The sequence below is a fragment of the Ricinus communis genome, chromosome 1 (assembly GCF_019578655.1).
Source record: "Ricinus communis isolate WT05 ecotype wild-type chromosome 1, ASM1957865v1, whole genome shotgun sequence".
Taxonomy (NCBI): Eukaryota; Viridiplantae; Streptophyta; class Magnoliopsida; order Malpighiales; family Euphorbiaceae; genus Ricinus; species Ricinus communis.
Window position 1 is genome coordinate 34,180,908 of NC_063256.1, and position 20,007 is coordinate 34,200,914.

General features: G+C 29.0%; 1 protein-coding gene across 4 annotated transcripts; it reads right to left on the reverse strand.

Moving 5' to 3' along the window:
* Positions 1-3,604: 3,604 nt before the first annotated feature.
* LOC8267755 (dihydropyrimidinase) lies at positions 3,605-14,948 on the reverse strand. 4 transcript variants are annotated; one of them, XR_007216884.1, is made up of 15 exons: positions 14,789-14,948; positions 14,318-14,491; positions 13,452-13,503; positions 12,950-13,219; positions 12,631-12,842; positions 11,848-11,968; positions 10,632-10,719; positions 10,445-10,523; positions 10,071-10,158; positions 9,920-9,960; positions 9,785-9,837; positions 9,463-9,619; positions 7,805-8,003; positions 6,973-7,044; positions 3,605-3,820 (listed from the first exon to the last, which is right to left on the reverse strand). XR_007216884.1 is itself a non-coding variant. In XM_048377598.1 (14 exons), the coding sequence occupies exons 1-13, from the start codon at positions 14,882-14,884 to the stop codon at positions 7,812-7,814; spliced, it is 1,623 nt and encodes a 540-aa protein (XP_048233555.1). In that variant the 5' UTR covers positions 14,885-14,948; the 3' UTR covers positions 6,647-7,044; positions 7,805-7,811. The 4 variants fall into 4 exon arrangements, 3 of the variants coding, with proteins under 3 accessions (XP_048233555.1, XP_048233553.1, XP_002530842.4); XM_048377598.1 differs by lacking the exon at positions 3,605-3,820 and having other exon boundaries at positions 6,647-7,044; XM_048377596.1 differs by lacking the exons at positions 3,605-3,820; positions 6,973-7,044 and adding an exon at positions 7,412-7,708.
* Positions 14,949-20,007: the final 5,059 nt, after the last annotated feature.

Genomic DNA, 20,007 nt, shown 5'->3' on the forward strand with positions numbered 1-20,007 from the left:
CAAGCTTGAGCCCGCCCAAGCCCGAAATTTTTTTAATATCTCTCAGCCCAAGCCCGAGCCCGAATTTTTTTAAAAAGCCCGGCCCGACCAATTGTTAAACCTGTAAATAAGGATCGGGTCTGGGCGGGTTCGGGTCGAGCTTGAGTTTAGTTTTATTTAAATATATTATTAATAACAATAAAATTATAGACAGAAATAATAGGTAGCTAAGTGTTATGTAGCACTTAATTATAAGTTGAAGGTCACAGGTTCGAATGCTAGGTATGACTTTTTTTTTTCATAATTAAACTAAACATCGGGCTAGGTCGGGCGGGCTTGGATTTTTATGTAAATTCCCAGCCCGACCCATAAGAGTGCGGGCCGGGCGGGTGCCCAGGCCCATGAACAGGTCTAGTGCCATTAGAAAGCTTGAGGTGAGGAGAGTTCGGATATGTCCTCTGATCGGCCATCCTTGCTGGAACTCGTCGGAAAAGCCAAAAACTCCAACTGCCCCCCATTTTCTCTCTCCACTGCAAACTTCCAACTCCGGCCACCATTTGCGACACCACCACCGCCAAAATGAAGCTCAGGCCAAGGGGAGTCGATCGCCACGCGACTCGGCCTCTAAAGCCGCCGGAAACACCACGCACGGTATTGACAGCCGACGCTTCTCTCTCTTCTTCTTTTTTTCCGTTGCCGACGGCAGCATCGCCGCTTTGCTTGACGCCACCGCTTCTTGGCCATTAGCTCCTGTCCCATGTACCCATGATGCATCCTCCCTCCTTCTTCTTCTCCTCCTTCCCGATTTCCTTCCTCCTCCTTCCTGTCTTCCTTCTTTCTTTTCTTTCCTTTTTCTCTCCATATCGAGTTTTGGTCCCTGAACTTTTCTTATTTACCATTTAGTCCCTCAATTTCTTAAATTACAACAATTTTATCCTGCAAAATTTCTGATTAATTCTTAAACTTTTCTTTAGCTTTTCAATTAAGCCCCTCACTATTTAATTTGGGCCAAAATAGAATTATTGAAAATATAGAATTACCGATTTACCCTTGCTTTTAAATGTAAAATTATCAGAATGCCCTTACCGACACATTTAATTACAAAAACACCAACCATACAAATTTTCATTTAAAACCCCAAATTAAAACAATTATATTTTCAATCTTTATTTCAAAATTAATTGCCAATTTAGTCCTAACACTTAATTAATCAATTTACTAACTATTTTCTAATTAAATCAATATTATTTGCTAATTAAGATTCATCATTCTTAAATAAATTCTTTTATAAAATATTATTTATTAATTCTTTCATAACTCTCAAATATAGAATTTTAATTCATATATTCATATTGGGGAGAAAATTAAATGACCAAAAATATAATTTATTGCCCAAGGAATTTACTTAATTAATTTCTTAAAAATTAAACTAATTTGATATAGAAAAATAACTCTCTTATTTTTATCTAGCATTGAAATTCTACTTTAAATCATCCCAATTAAACTAATTAAAAATAAAATAATATTAATTTAAATAAAAACTCATTATTAATTATTACTAATATTATTATTATTAAAAAAATTTCAGATATTACAAAGGTGTCCAAATTCGTTTTTTGAATATTAATTAAAAAATCAGTTATTTATTTATTAAATAGAAGAATTATAATGTAGTATTTAAATCTATTAGCAAAACATGTATATATATTTTATTATTTTTATTTTTACCAATACAATAAGGCATATATTCTAGATTACAATTTTATTGGATACAATTTGGTGAGACATATTTGAATTTTTAAAACTTGGCTGATTAGCAATTGAAACCATGAATTTATGGGTCATTTGACCACTAGACTTAAAATTGAATTTTTAATATAATTATCCCATTGGTAACACGACCATAAGAGATTACTAGTGTAGGCATTTTAGGATTATTATATCATGCAACCGACAACATCAAGAATCATGCATCCAAAGATTAAAACATACGTGTATTGTTAGAAACAAAGTTAGGCGTGTTTTGATAAATTATGAACGTAGAGCTTGTTTAGTCAGATATTAATTTATATTTTACATCATTAAATGACTAATAAATTAAAAAAAAATAAAAATAAATTAACACGAAAAATTTAGATTTATTGTAAAATAAATAAATTAATATACTATAAATATTTTTTTTTATTATATATCATTCCTTGATTTTATATTATATCATATTATTATTAAAAATCTTACTTTTTTCATTTCAATTTTTGTAATTTACTGTATCTATATTTATTTTTTGCTACAACACGAAATTTAATTTTTTAAGAATATGTTAATACTTTTATAAGAGAAATCTGTATATTAAAATAATAAAATTTTTAATCAACATAATTAAGAGTAAATATAAGAAAAAATAATTTTATATTCTCAAAAGAATGAAAATAATTTTAACATTTTTTTTCAAACATTATCATTATGATTTAAATTTATAAAATGACTTGTAGGTTCATATGTTGTAAATTGTAGATTCATCACATGTATACCCGACATTCATAAGTTATAGTCTAAAAGATCATAAATTAAAAATATATTCATATGTTAAGAACAAGTTGACTAGTAAAAATTAATGAACATACACTTCATATTTAATAAATTTTATACCAATAATAGATATACAATTTGTAAGTAATGAACCTAAAATTTATGTTTAATAAATCTGACACTAATATATGAATATACAATTTATAAATAATGAACCTGACACTAATAATATATGAATATACAATTTATAAACAATGAACCTGACACTAATAATAAATGAATATACACTTTATAAGTAATGAATGATAGATTCACATATTAACATATTCATAAGTAAAAGTTAATGAATATACACTTTATATTTTGTGAACAGATAAATATACAATTTATAAGTAATGAACATAAAATTTATGTTTAATAAATATGAAACTAACAATAAATGAATGTATACTTTATAAGTGATAAATTCAAAGTTCATGTTTAATGAACTCGACACTAATAATAAATGAATATATACTTTATAAGTTATGAATATACCGTCTATGCGTAAAACAAATTGGTATTCGTAGGTTAAAAAAAAAAGTTCATTATCTATAAACTACAAGTTCATCAAATCTACACTTGAGGTTCATTTAATATAGCACACACATTAATATCTATATAAAAGTCATTTAGTCTCAATTAGCTATTTGTTCTCTATAATTAAGCTTATTAAATGCTTTTCTAATCTAAATAAAAATACTAAAAAGTGTTAATTAGTATGAATATACACTTTATAAGAATAATCTAAAGTTCATGTTTAATGAACTTGACACTAATAATAAATGAATATATACTTTATAAGTAATGAATATACCGTCTGTGCATAAAACAAATCATTATTCATATGTTAGAAAATAACCATTCACTATCTATAAACTATAAGTTTATCAAATATACACTTGAGGTTCCTTAATAAATAAATATATTAATATCTATAGAAGAGTCATTTAATCTCAATTAGTTATTTATTTTCTATAATTATACTTATTAAATACTTTCTTAATTTAAATAAAATACTGAAAGACGTTAACTAGTATAGAATAAAGGAAGTAACTACTAATAAAATTTTAAAAAAATAATAATTAAGATAATCCAGGTTCACAATACTGTGGTGAGTCTGGGTCTATAATAGAACTTAGGACACAAAATAGGGAAAGAGCCGTTAGAAATACTCAGGCCCGAAAGACCGGTCGAGTCGTCCTTCAACCTAACTTGGCCAACAAGTGAAAGGATATAGGACAGTGTGGCCACATCCCGGCGCGGCACAAGCCTGCCACCAACACAAACGCTAGTACAAATGAAAGAACAATGGGAGACCAAGCCAATCATAAGACATATATGCAGGAATACACTACCTATCCTTCCCATATATACAAGGAATGAGATGACAAGGTAAACCCTAAAAAAAAAATCTAACTCTTTAAACCCTAGCTATCTTCCCTCTTCTCTCTATACTTTCCGCCGGCAAGAATGTCAGGAATGACTGTGCCGATTTCCCAGTTGTTGTCGTTGCTCCAATCGCAGTCTATCTTGCAAGACCGAGCTTGGAAGAGAAGACACACTTGAGACTAGTGTCATTACTCATAATATTTATATTTATAATTAGTTTCTTTGATAAAATTAAAGAAAGATAGAGAGATATAAAAGTTTGTTTCATACAAGGATTAGAACTATCAGTTACAGTTTTGGTTGGTTTGATTTTTCAGTTCGATTTTGTTTAGTCCTTAAATTTTAGTACAGTTTGGAATACATTTCCATGCTACTCTTCAGGCACCATAAAAGGATGACCACCCAAAACCCTAATAATCAACAACTACTAATAAATGATAAGTATGACCTAAATTTGGCATTTCTTCTGGTTTCTTAACCCTGCACCTGCCAGAGTCTAATTCAAGCACTCCTTAACCAACAACAGTTTTGTTAGTTTTGTTTGGCCAAAGATATCTATCCTCCATCATCATGTAATCTTGGGCTGAGAATTTTCAAATGGCAGCAAATTACAACTCATTGCCTTTCTTATTCTCCAACTCTATTTATATGAATTTTGACAGTATAACAATGGTGGATTCTCTTAACATAGACAAATATACTCAAACATTATTATTATTATTATTATTATTATCATCATATAATTGTCACCTTCCTCTCCTTGCTCTCCTTCCCCCCCCACCATGGAAAAGCAGGAGGTAAGCATATTCACAACTTTCAGGAAACTAAGAAAAACTACGTTCTATATATCTTTCATTCTGACATTTCTTTCAATAAATGTTTTTTTTTCCCTCAGTTAATCTTTTAAACACAAGGTTTTTCTTGTTCTTCATTGCCATTTAAAAGAAGAAGGTTTTATAAAATAAAAAATCAGACTCCTATTTCATTTGCCAACTTGAATTTTCATTGGTTTTTTTAAAATCATTTTCGTATTTACCAAATTTTGATTGTAATACATTTAGATATAAAGATTTGGCAGCATATGAAATTCGATTTACCTTATTTTTGCTTTAGTTTCATGTTCTTTTTTTTTTTGTGTGTGTGTTTTTGCATGTTCCAATAAATGGTGATGGCTTTTTGTTCCTTTTATTCATTAGCCGTGTTAATTTTAATATCAGAGAAATTCTTAGCTACACTGTAACTAAACCTGTTCAATTATAAAATAATAATAATAAATGTAACATTTTTGGGCGGGCCAGATGGATATCTAAGTCCATAAACAGGTCTAACTATAAGTGCATATAAGTATTTTAAAATTTAATATTAAAAATTTAATACATAATTAATTATTAGAAATTAATAAATATATATCAATCATTTATCGATTTTAATACATGTAATACTAGTAGTAGACAAGAGTTTTCCTTAATACCATACCATGCATGCTTTTCCTAGTTGTTTGAGTTTCCTATACAAATATGCTAAAGTAGTATTATCGAATTAACCAATTTAAGAAGAAATTTCATTTAGAATGGAAAAAAGAAAAGGCTTTATTAGTGGCTGAACGGCCTATAATAGATGACAAAGAGAGCTAATTCTTGAAGTCATTTTCTATCATCTCTGGCAATAATATGAGGACAACTGAAGACAAGTCTATCTAATTATTTATAAATAAAGCTAATTATTGCATTTACATAATTGGATTTTAATCACGAGTGATTAATGGTAAGAAATAAATCAGTTGATGTAAATATAATAACTAATAAATAATGTCATTATATCAATTATATAATTAATTTTATTTATAAATAATGTGGTAAATTAAGTTTATCTAAAATAGATTCAAGATTTCTTCAATTATTGTATTTATAGTCTTTTAGCCTTTCTCTTGATCCTAAAATCATGTCGTTTGCTAATCGACTAAATAAAAATTAATTCATTTTAACCAATCATATAACAAAATTATAATTTATTTTGAAAGTTTATATGCTTAATTAATAAAATTACGTTTACCGTAGAAGATTTGGTGAAATTTCATGCATATATATATATATATATATATATATATATTTATATAGCCTCCTTTTATTAGTATTTTTCTTGTTCTTCTTTTAAAAGTCATTAATATCTTTTTTTGTCTTTGGCTTTTATTTTTATTGTATAGAATTCTTATTTACCCTTTTTTTTTTCCAAAACCAATTTTTAATTGTCACTAGTTCTCTCATGTTCTAGTTCTATTATTCCAACATTATTTAGCAATACAATGGTTAGACACATATCTCATAATGATATAATTAGTATATATGTTAATTGTTAGTGTCAAAGAGATGAAGGATTTTTTAGATGGGTCATTATAGAGTCTACACTTTTTGTTTAATTCTTAAGCCATAGAAAATTAACCTTACAGGAAATCAAAGAAGGTCTCGAACACAAAACCCTTACCAACCCAACTATGCCTGGATTGGTCAATTCCTCTTCTTTTTAATTCAAAAATAAACAATAAATAAAGATTACGGATTTCGTATATCTTATATCTTATATTTCATATACACGTGTGAGCATCTGCCGCGAGCGCACATATACACATAAATATATATGCATGTGTATTAATGCAATAGATGAGTACTTCAGATGGAGATAAAGTAATGGTAAGATCATGTAGGAAGAATAGAGATATAAATTCATTTCAAAATATTAGGATATAACGTGCAAATCATCCTTGGTTTTGACAAAAGAGGGATTCTTGAACTTGTATTGGTTAATATGCATTGATGACCAAAGGGGATATTAACCAATACAAGATCAGAAGGATTCAAGTTCCTCCCTCCAATTCACTACTTTGCTGCCTAAATTAGCATAAGAATTTCTCATAAATGAGAAATACAACCAGTCATGTGAATCATGTTTGAGCGGCGAGTGACCGGCATTTTCGGTTCCTAAGCATTTTCTGATAATTTTTATGTTCACAGAAAAAAGATGGCTGGATGTCTGTACCTCAATTTGGAGGGTGGGAGTCCAAGGCGCCAGGAGCTACTGATTATTCCATGGTGTTCTCACAAGCACGAGCTAATAAGAAGCAGCAAAAGACAGATATCAAGCATGCCAGCTTTGGAAATGAAAAAGAGCTCATTGCTGCTACTCAACAAGATGATTCAGTCATGGTCAGTTTCCAGTATACTAAAGCTTTACTTACAGTCGTCAGGTTCTTATAAAGTGATAACTCATTCTGCCTCTGAAAAAATAAATAATTTTGCTTGATAAAATAAAATAATTCCTCACTTGTTACCATATCCATCAAGTAATGATCCATATCCCCTTGGTCAATGCATGTGGATCATTACATGGTAGAGTATGTGACCTTGTGAGGAAAGCAAGCTATATAAATTTTTAGATTGGAATGTAGAAGAGGGGAAGAGAAGGCCAAGACAGAAAAGATTATCAACAGGATGTAACATTGTGCTTTCTAATAATTATAGTATCCATTGCCGTGCAGAAGAAAAAGAAGATCCTGACCTACATTAATTGCTGTATTAGGCCTTGATTTCCTGAGAATTCCAAGCCATTGCTCATTCAATTTTCGGTCATTTTCCCAATGTTAGAAACAATATTTGGCATGTAAATTTACAGATGAGACATGCTCATTAATAGATACTTCCTGTGGAACTTCTATAATCTTTTGTATGCTATAAGTGTCCATTCCTACAAAGCACAATCGTCCGATTCGACTACCCTATTGGCAAGAAGGGATGCAGAATTTAGAAATCCACTTCAGTGTCATGTATAGTTTACCATGTAATTTCAATGATTTACTGAAGAAGACTAGCACCTGCAGCTTAAGTTGTAGATTTAGAACGCTTTACTGGAGCATTGAGGGAAGAAAGATATGAAGCATCCGTCTTGTCAATTCCATGGAAAAGATAACTGAAAGGGGTCATTTCCACGTACTTGCCAGAACCAGGGACAGCCTTCAGTTCATCATTTTCCCAAACAATTTTTCCTCCAGCAATTGTCACCTCTACCTTTCCCTAAGGACCAAAAGCGATCAAACAAAACGTAGAATGATCAGGTTTAGGTTGCTAACATGAATGCACATGCAACCACACAATCAAACACACACATACAAAATAAGGTAGGCACCTGCATGTGCACACCCATGCATACAGAAAAGAGAGGCACATGAGAGCTTAAATGCAGCAGTGGTGGGATCGTAAGAGGATTGAACAGTAAGATGAGCGAGATAATATAAGATACACCGTAAATAACCAGAATGAAACAGTACATGTGCCTGATGTTGCATAACAAAAGACGAACCCATAATTATGAGACTGCAATTTGTTCTCTTCACCAATCTTGTTTGCTGAGCCCAAAAGAAGCCTAGAAACTTAGTTGTGGATTCCTCATTTATGATTGTTAAAGCCTAGTTTAAGGTGTAAATTAGTCTTAATGATGAGAAATCAAGTTATCCTTCATCATAACTCAAAGCGTTGCTGCGAGTTTAAGGTTATCTGAATATAATCCCTATATATGTTGAAAAATAGGAAACTCCACAAAAGATAAGATCAAATATTCTGATATATCGCGACTTTGCAGACATGTTTTATTTTCACAAGTTTTCAGCCAAAATACATAGTCGTACTCACAAGGGTGAAAATCTTACTAAAGATTAGTCAATAAAAAAGTTACAGAAGAAGGTAAGTGAATTATATACAAGCTGATGCAGGTATGTAGCAACATGTTCATCCTGGTCTCGAGATTTTTGCAATTAAACATCAAAATACATTGTAATGAAATTCTAAAAATGGATATAGTTTTACAATAACGAAATTCAGAATTTCCCATATTAATTTGGCAAAATACATTAATAAAAGATCACGTATATATCGCCATAAAATCACTCTTTATGCCACATTACCAAAGGCACATCATAACCTTTATGAACTCCCACCAATATTAGTGGATGGTGGATAAGGAGACTCGAACTCCAGACCTCCTCAATTCTCATGTTTCTTTTTTCAGCAAAACAAATAGTCATTCTCACAAGGGTAAAAATCTAAATTGACAAAATTAAAATAACTGAATAGAACTATACTTCACGACCAACATGTACAACAAAGTAGTATTTCATGGCTCCAGGCTTTTAAATGAGAGCGTTATCTTTCTTAATGAATCATTTCAACTATAAAATCTTGGAGCGTCATCTTTCTTAAGGAATCATTTCAACTATGTTCTTATTTCAATTATCACTCGTTCTTGACAGCCTACTGTAAAGACACTGAAAATCAAACATTAGATGTATGAGACATGTTTACTTGCCAAAAAATTTCAGAAAATTGGACTGGAAGCATCATAATAGGCTTTGATGCTCTAATCATTTTTCAAGATTCACTGAAATAAAATCAGTACAATGCGCAACTCATACAGCTGCTAACAATATCTTAATTTCATTAGTTAAAAAGAAAACTATGAGATGATAATGAGGATTACCTTTCCTCTCCTACCCTCATATACATTTGTATCTGTTAGAGAGTGGTGAGACCTTGCACTAATTTCAAAGCTTGAGTTCGGGTTAAGTATAATAATATCCGCATCTGATCCAGCAAGAATTGCTCCTTTTCTTGGATAGATGTTAAAGATCCTAGCACTGGAAAATTTGTCAAGTGTCAGAATAATTATACATACTTCAGGCAGCTTAACAAATAGCAAACCGTGTAACATGGTACCCATGCATTTTTCCTTTCAATCCCTCAACTCAATAACAAATTCACAGATAAGTAATACTGTATAAGAAATAACTGACAAAACATACCATTCAGTACTTGTCACCCGGACAAAATCAGTGACCGAAATTTGACCAGATTCCTGAAAGACAAGGAAAATTTGATAGTGAGAAAAAGTCATGTAGTCAGTGAGAAGCTTTAATGAAGAATCCATAATAGCTTACCACCATCGTATCCCAAACTAGATGCATCCTTTCCTCAATTCCTGCATTCTCAGTTGCCAAATATATCTAATATTAAATCGCTTAAACTGAGTCCAAATGATGAGGATATATATGTTTCCCTTAGATAATAACAAGACCATCTTTCTTTTACCATTGACACCATTTGGGATTTTACGGAAATCATCAATGCCAAAGGCTTTTTGTGTAGAATTAAACACACAGTGATCAGTTCCTACAAGCTGCACAATGCAAAAATTATCATGAGGAACATAGGAAGAGAGGTATGTTGTATGAAGATGCTAATGAGGATGTCTTAAGCAAACAGTGGAAAAAACATCTAGACTTTTGAAAAACTATAACATATATCTCATGACCGTTCTCTAACAAATTCTGGATGGGAGTATAAGTCGATGATATTTTCTCCGTTTATATTCAACAAGGGAGAGAGGGAAGCACAGATTTGAGCTGCTAAACAGCAAAATACACTTCAAATTTAGAAATATGTCGAAATGAAAAGAGAGAAACCTGCAGAATTCCAGTTGAAAGGGCAGCTTGCAGGGCCTTGTCATGTCCTGAAGACCTAATAGGGGGGCTCATGACATACCTGAAACATAACAAATCAATATGCTTACGTTACAGATTAAACTGAGAAAATTCATTTTGAAAATTATTAAATAAATAAAATAATGATAAATAGGGTGTTGGTTCTTGCTTTGATGCAGTGGTGAAGTCAGGATCCCAAAGCTTAGAATCATCAAGAACTAAACCAGAAACCACTGGCTCTCCAATAACCCTCTGTCCTGCAGTTTGAAGAAATGGTCATGCCTTTATTTCTTGAACTGTGAACGTAAATCAGTATGCAAGGAGAGTAGAAATACAAGTTCAATACCTTCACATCTAAATGAAATTGAAAAACTTGAAGATACCATCCATTGAAAAGTCAAAATAGCATGACACAATTGTTAAATGCATAACAAAAGCTTGTTACTAAACAACCCAGTGCACCAAATAATTGAGCAGTTAGTTTCACTAATTTGTTTTCTTATATTTCTTGGTTCCCGAAAACAATAAATTTCTTAAAAGATATTGAAAACAGCTTAGACACATACATACGTACACATAAAGATTTAAGTTTTACTTTATTCAATAGTCATATTAAGGAAGTGCATGTCAAAGTTATTTTGATCGAGTCAATCTGTGATACAACATAGTCATCTTATGTAACAATCATATACCCAGAATTTAATATGAGCACAATCAAGACAAACACAAAAGCTTTTCTTCCATATTAGGCTCATCTTTTCATGCCTTGTCCTACATCGCCACTCTTAGTAGCCACTACTCTGACTAATAAATAATTTATTTGACAAATTAGCAAGGAAAGAAAGCTGGGGCATGGGGATTTGTTTGCTCTCCATCTTAGATACTAAAATGCCCTTAAAATTTGAAGGTTTAAGGATTCCAATGTTTCAAGACATGCACAAGGCAGAGCATAAGATACTAGTGTGTAATTCGAGTTGCATTAGACACCCTCTATAAAAGTCCCATGTCTTTTTAAATTTGATGATTTCCACATTCTTATACATTCTTTTTTTTTTTTTTTAATTTGATGATTTCCACATTCTTTATCCTCTTCTTCTCTTTCTAGCCAGATAGAATGACCAATGCTTCATTCTGGACAACATTTACATCATCTTAGACACCAATTGACATATTTACCCTGCTTCTTGCTTCTTTTTTTTGATTCAACGGCATCTTGATATTTAATGACCATGCATTCAAGAAACTCAAATATATATTTTTCTTCCAATATGAAACCCCATCAGATGACGAAAAACAGTATCTATGCTTGTAGTTTTACTGCCACTGTTAATTTAAGCGACCTCGAGAAATAAAGGAAAAACAGTTATTGGTCCAAGGATTCAAACCTGACTTTCGAGCTCTAGCTATTTCTTCCATTGCATCAATGCTCATCACATGCACTACATAGAGAGGTGTGTTTACAAAACTCGCTAAACGAATTGCACGAGCAGTTGCCTCACCTTCCAGCTGCATCATCAAACTCCAAGCTAAATTATACATGAACCTAAATATGCATAAAGGAAATAGAAAATACCAGAGAGTATATTTAGATTTTGCTTTATAACAGTGGGTTATGATTCAATTGCTACACCAAGTGGTACAACTTATTGCACTAGCATAAAATCAGATGCAAGCCCTTCTTCTCAGCACTTAGATTGGCAAAAACCATTAAGCAACCATATGTCATAAGATTGATTACATCACAAGCTACAGGAAATGTCTTAAAGTGTGGATGATCAACTACTACAGAGAAATGCACAGATTTTAAAAAGAAAAAAAAAATATTTGTTTGCTACATTCTAATGCATACCAGTTATAGAAAATCATCTTGGCAATAGAAAAACTCTATAGAGATTATCCTCATTGCATAGAAATGAGAAAAAGTAAGAACAACTAGTTTAATAGATGAACTAAACATTCAGTCTATAAACTGCTAACAGTGTTTTAAGATTAACTTATTAGCAGGGCTTCATACAGACTCAAATGAGTGAGAAACGATTTACTATGACCTATAATATCCAAAGAACTTCCGAGAGCCCTGTATATCAACAATGGTTGACATTGCATATCAATTCACTGAAAAATATCAAAACACAAGGCTAGAAATCTGGAGTATATTTTGGGATTACCACTGGAGGCCTTGAAAGAGCATGCCCCTCTGGACCAGTAATACCTAGTTCTATCATTCTTTTCTGCCCTTCAAATACTGCATCTCCATTTTCTGCATGGACCATAGCTAGGGCACCAAGAGACTTGCACCGCTTAAATCCTTCTAATAGGAGCTCATCATTGATCATAAGAGATCCCTTGTATGCCAGAAAAAACTTGAAAGAGTTGATACCTACAAATTCCAAACATATGTATACAATTTATTGATAACATAGAGATAGCAAGAACTGAATCATTATCCACCCTAATCCAGATAATGCAAAATTGATAAGAATTAACCTTTTTCCTTCACCATAATTTCCATTTCCCGAGAAATAACTTCATCCCATTTGGTGATTGCCATATGGAAACCATAATCCATGCAAGACTTCTTTGCCTTTTTCTCATAGGCTTCATAACCAGCCATTAAACTGCCATTTACTGGTATAACAAAGTCAATGTGCATTGTTGTTCCACCTGCTAAAGCTGCAGCCTGACCACTAAAGAAGTCATCAATGGTCTGAGTACCCATAAAATCCATAGCTAGATGGGTATGGGGATCAATTCCTCCTGTTAATATAACAAGAAAAAAATTGCAGTCATTAAATTGGGAAGAGATTATTTTAATTACATACTAGCGTTAGAAATGATATTACACCCAGTATTTTAAGTAAGATGCTCTTGATTGTAATTACTTAATCATTTCTGCAGTTAAAAAGAGGTTCCAAAGATTACATTCCGATAATAAAAAGGTCAAAACAGCAGTAATTATCGATCGTGTAGCGCTAGTATGACAACTGACCCGGCATGACAAACTTCCCAGTGGCATCAAGCACAATAACATCATCACTGACCTGCAAATAGAAACTAAAAAATTCAAATGCAAATGATAGAGGGTACAACAAGAAAGAAAAACATCAAGAGTATTTGCCAGGCAAAAAAATTGGAGGTTTCCAACTAATAAATCTTTGAGAGCCATGTTGTAGGCAGAAATATTTTCCTGGACCTTCTTCTGCTTAGGAGGCAGCATCAATGAAAATTTAGACTATTGACAATCTCATCCAAAAAAGCGGGGAGGCAAAGAAATTTTGGTGAATAAATATTTTATTCATAAAGGTATAATTGAACCAGTAAAACACTTGCTCTTAACAAATAAAATTATATATCTATATAAGAACAGTTCATTTGACTTCCCCATTTTTGGAAAGTTTGTAGTAGAAGTTATGTTAAGGAATTTGAGGGAAAGGAGTTACTCTCACTGTTATTTTAGATAAGTTGGAGTAGATCAATTGTACTAAAATCAATTACAGCCTTATTGGGATAGGAAAATTGGAAATCCAGAAATGAAGTGCAAACAATACCCAAAAGATATACTGGGAAGTTACTATAAGTAAAGGATATCTTGGTTCAGTAATGATGTCGTATGAAGAACCTCATCTCTAACGGTAAACCCAGAAATACATGAAGCATGCCTATTTTCTCTTAATAGAAATCTTTACCTTACAGTTCTGAAGACTATCAGGTGAAGTTAGTTGGATTTGGAAATACCGTAAACTAAGAATTAGACTGACCATCTGCTCTAATTGTTTACACTTACTTAGAGTTATACTAATCTAGAAATACAAAGACTCGATCAATAACAAGAATAGAGAAAAAAAAAAAAGAGACCTTCAGATTAGGCTTCACAGCAACAATGACCCCATCCTCCACATAAACATCAGCAACCTCTTGACTGTGAGCATTTACAACAGTTCCTCCCTTTATGAGTATCTTTGATGATGATGATGATGATGATTGAATTCCACATCCAGTTTCACCATATCCACTTCCAACTTCACAAAACTGCGAAAATTATCATTAAAAGATTTTTCATAACATCATCTATTGAGAATCATATGCTTTAACTAATTGAATCAACACTTTCTTTTTCTTAAAAGAAAACAAAGAGCCTTATATGCGTTCATTTTCTCGGCGTCCAAACAGAAAGTCAACTCAGTTTTAAGTTCAATAATCATCAAACAAGAGAAGTAGAAGAATCAAATTCAACGAGGTAATAATAATAATAATAATAATAATAATAATAAAATAATAATAATAATAAGAAGAAGAAGAAGAAGAAGAAGAAGAAGAAGAAAGTACCTGGTTTGATGAAGATAAAATTGAAGGAGAAGTAAAGAGAAGATGAAATAAGAGTGCTTGGAGGTAGAGACGATAAGCTGTAGAAATGGAATCCATGGAAAATGGAATCTATAAGTGTCAGTGATTTCTGTTTGGTTAGTTAGTGCCTTCCATCTCTCCTTTAAATAATTTGGCAAGCTTTTCTTATTTTATTTATATAAGCAAGAAAAATAAAGATAATAATTAGAATTAAATACTATTTATCTATTTTTTGATTTAATATATGAATTGTTCCTGCATTTTTTTATTATATTAAAATTTCTTTGCATTTTGATAAAACTAATTATTGATTTTTATATATCAGTCAAATAGCTGAATTAATAATTTAAAATTACAATTTGATTCTTAAATTTATTATCAAACTAGTTGTATACCTGCGTGATATATGCAGGCTTTTTCTATTTATATTTTATTAATATATAATCAAATATCATATATATAAATTTTATTTTATTTGCAACATCACATTTTAAATTTATTTATATTCATTTCTTTAATAGATAAAGAAATAAATAATTAAAAGTAACTAATTTTCTAATATTCAATAATATTATAACAAATTTCTAATTTGCTAAAAATAAGATCTACAATAAATTTTTTATTTTATAAATTTCTATCAATAATACATTTAAGACATTTTATTTTTGACATTTGTTCATAAGCATATTTGGCTTCTTGATTTGCCAATAGCCTTCATTTGTGTTGTTACATAACATCTTTCAGACCCCGGACATGCGAGAACCCAGCCCGGGAGGAATGCATAGTTCTCTGGCGCTTCATGGGACGGGCATTCGCAGTCTCCCTCCCTCTAATCTAACCCTACCTCGCTCACACAGGCCTGCCTACACAATAAGAGAATGTCATGATTATTAAAAATAAAATTATATTTTTATTTTTATCTTTCATAAAATGATCCTCTATAATATAGTATATGATTTGACGTTTTTTTACTAATTTCTTCAATTTCATTTGTAGATGTTAGTAATTATAACTTTTTCTTAGTAATTATAACTTTTTCTTTACCTCCATGTCTTCAGTGTGTTTATGGAATAATGAATAATAGCATTTTCATCTCTTTTTCTGTAAGATAATTCAAGAGCTTTAATTCTTATTTGATATGTGTTGACTTGACGATGTAGTGAATTCTATTGATGAACATTGCAAAATATTATTTAGTTATTTTGTATTATTATTAGGATTTATATTAAAGAGTTATTGTGGAATAATATCTTGTGAAAATAAGGATACATGCAGTCTTATATATTAGATAGACTTATCTTGGATATACTTATTTTTAGGGAGACTTACTTAGAAAAAAACTCTTTTCTCTATATATATATCTCTACAAGTCTAATTCAAAAGGAAACGAGGAGAGGTTTCTCTTATATGCTACATCTCCCTTTTGCATCTCCCACTATTCCTGATACGAATTCGAACCGGATACGTTCAAACACCAAGATGAGCAATGGTAAGAAATTCAAATTGATAAACGCTCTTCCTATTTAAGAGGAATCACCCTTATCAATAAGTTCGAATTGTCGCGCCCAAAATCTAACTTGAAAGTTTGCAATTAGATCAATATATCATTTTGAATGAAGTTTATTTTCCTTAAGTTGTTAACTCTTGAATTTCTTGAGATTAAATTAACTTGTTTAGTTTAGTTTCATATCTACATGTTTGATCAATCAATTAACTTTTTATTAGTTTCTTGGGTTGTTTGAACATTCTTCATCTATTTATAACTAAAGGACTTAGAAATTCTATTGCTAAGTTTATTAGTTCCATAATTAATTGCAAGCTTTTAAGTTAGATTTTAGGATGACAATTCAAACTTATTGGTAAGGGTGCTTCCTCTTAAATAGGGAGAGCGTTTATCAGTTTGAGTTTTTCATCATTGCTCATTTTGGTGTTTGAATGTATCCGGTTCGAGTTTGTATCAATTCATCTCTCTATAAATCTCTCTAGTTTTTCCATAAACATTTAGTTTTAGTTTTCATTGTTCTCTTAAAATCTAGAGAGCTTTTCAATAAATAGAGAGTAGGGATTAATCATTCTTCATATGTTAAAGAAATTTTGAATTTCAAGGGAATTTTTATTTTCTTGTTTTATGTTTTTCTATTTAATACCATGATTATTGGGTAAAATATGTTACATTAGTTTTCATAAGTATTTAGTTTAGCCTTTATTTATTTATTTAATGAGTGGTTTCTTTTACTTTCGTATCCTTATTAGTTTCAGTTATTATTGTTAGTTAATCATTATATTAATTTAATAATAGTAATTGTTATGAAAATATTTAGGTTGAATGTATTAGAAACACTATTTTTGTTTCAATCTATATTGGTAGAAGAAACTTTATTTACATCATTAGTTTGAGTAATTAAAAAAAAAGATACATCTCTCATTCATTAGATATAGGTTTTAAAGTAAAACAAAGGGGATTACTAAATACTGTCTTTAGTATATAGTTTTCGTACATTTACTTTATATAGTTTATTATACTTTACTTTATAAATATTATTATCTCAAAATATTAGTTTAGAATGTTTAGATTTATTTTTATTGTTTTGTATTGATAATTAGTCTATATAAAAGTGGTCTCGTAGTTTCTTAAGAGATTTCATGGTGAATTACCACTTTTATTATAAAAACGGTCAATACACTTACGAGTACTAATTTAGACTCCTCACTCAGCATGTTGAATGCCTCCAAGTTCTCCTATTTGTCAATTTCTTTACATTTTGAAGCTTCGTAGAAATTTTTATAATTATTTGTCAATAATAAATAAGATCATTAAAATATTTATTATAAAATAAAATTAAATAAAATACCAGTTTAAAATTATAAACTATAAATAGTTACTTTAGGATTAAGTTTGGAAAATATTCAATTTTCAGATTTGTTAATTTAATAACTATTTCGGTAGAATTTAGTAGAGACGAAAATATTTACTATAGAAGGATTCATTAAGCTAAAACAATTACAACAATTTAATTAATTATAATAATAATAATTTGGTAGGTCTAAAACTTTTAAATATAATTTCAAAAATAGATTCTTTTAAAATTTAAAGATGAATCTAAATTAAGAATACATTTGAAGCATTTTATGACAAAACAATAGTCAAACAAAAATATAGTAAATATAATATGGGCTGTTTTGATAGGCTTTTTAAAGATATAGAAATAAAATAAAATAAAATTTACAAACAAAAAACAATTAACCCAACTAAATTATAGAAATAAAATAAAAGAAATATACAAACATAATATAATGAAAAATAAAAAGAGATTGAATCGTGTATTAGACCAAATATGAGGTGATAAATAGTATTTACCTTTAATAATTACTGATCTGGCCATTAACACTATTACATTTCTCAATTTGCATTCATGGTCCCCAAATTTTAAAGAAATACTAAAATGAACCACACTATTAAATTATGACGTAATGCAAAGCCTTGTGTATAATTTATGCGTCATCTTTTTTATTTTTTATTTTTTATTTTTTACATTAACGGAAAATTGCCCGTAAAAAGCAAGATTAATCAGGTAAGATTGTGATAGACGGTCCAGATAAGAAAATTCCTCCACAATATCTCCATGCGCACGTGAAAGACAAATGTGTTATTTAAAATAAAATTAACTAGGTTTCTTTTTTCTGCTCATACAATGGATTGATTTATATTATTGTAAATAGAGATAATTATCAATTAAAAAATATAAAAATATAAAAAAAACAGTAGAATAAAGGGTTAGAAAATAGTAGGATTACAAAATATCAAATATTTTTTACTTTGTTTTAGTTCATATAAACAATAATTAATTTTAAGTGTAAAAATTACATATATAAAAAAATAAATTTAAATAATATAAAGAAAATAAGATATCAATATTAGAAAGTACAATTCAAAAATTTTAAATAATAAAGAATGAATTAGATATTTAATAATAAAATTATTAAACTATAAAATTAATTAATTTCTATGATACACAAAATATATTCATTATTGATACATAAATTAATAAAATTTTAAATTAAAATTTTAATATAATTAAGTGAAAATAAAAATATTACTGATTCTAATAGTACATAATTATGAAGCTTTTTAATGAATTAAAATAATTTTTTTATGCATATTTCTTGTGATTTTTAGAAATAGATTATAAATTATTTTAATACTATTTTAAAAATTATATTTTTTATATTTTCTTCCATCACCTGCATTTTAATTTTATCTAAAAATAATATAAAAATAAATTTAGAAATAGATATAGAGATAAATAATATAAAATACATGAATGATAAAATAGTGAATTATATTAAAATAATTATTGTAATAAATAGTAATTTTAAATTATTAAAAAAGAGATTATGAGATATAAAATTAGTTCAAAAAAACTTATGAAACATAAAATTAGTAAAATATCAAAATTATGAATTGTTAGTAACATACATAATTAGAAGTAGAGATAAATATAGTCATATTAATATTAATTGATAATTGATATGATTTTAAAAGTGAAAAAGAAAAAAGTAAAAACTATTCTTTTAAAACTAACTATAATCTAAAAATATATTTTAAAAATTATAAAAAATTTTAAATAGTGAAAAAAAGTAAAATATTGTATTTATATATATTAAATTACGTTATTAATAAAAATCTTTTTTATTTGAAATTAAATTCTGTTGAAATAATCTCGATGGAGAATGAGTAAAGATGAATAAAAAAAGAAATGAAGGATATAAACGTAGAAATGTGATGATTTTGATTAATAAATAATTATTTATTATAAAAATAAAAAATAAAAATAATTCAATTAAAAATTTAAATTATAAAAATAATTTAAAAAAATTATAAAATATTTAAAATTTACAATTAATTATTGTACTATAATATTTTAATAAAATTTTTCTAAAATTGAATTTATGAAGATGAAAAAGATATACAATAATTAAATATTATTATTAAAGTGTTAAAGTTATAATATAATATTTTATAAAATATCAATATAAAAATCATATAATATAAAAATAAAAATAAAATAAAATATTACTTATATATATATATATATATATATATATATATATATATATATATATATATATATATATATATATAGATCTAATAAATTAAATAAATCTTAGATATTAAAAATATTTAACTTTTTATATCCAAT

Bases quoted from the DNA above. Each gene is read 5' to 3' on its own strand.
- LOC8267755 (XM_048377598.1), bottom strand. From the start codon at position 14,884: ATGGATTCCATTTCTACAGCTTATCGTCTCTACCTCCAAGCACTCTTA. The intron at 13,220-13,451 runs GTCAGTTGTCAT...TTATATTAACAG, and splicing joins TGGGAAGTTTGTCATGCCGG to GAGGAATTGATCCCCATACC. The intron at 10,524-10,631 runs GCAAGAACCAAC...GTTATGTTTCAG, and splicing joins GACTTCACCACTGCATCAAA to GTATGTCATGAGCCCCCCTA.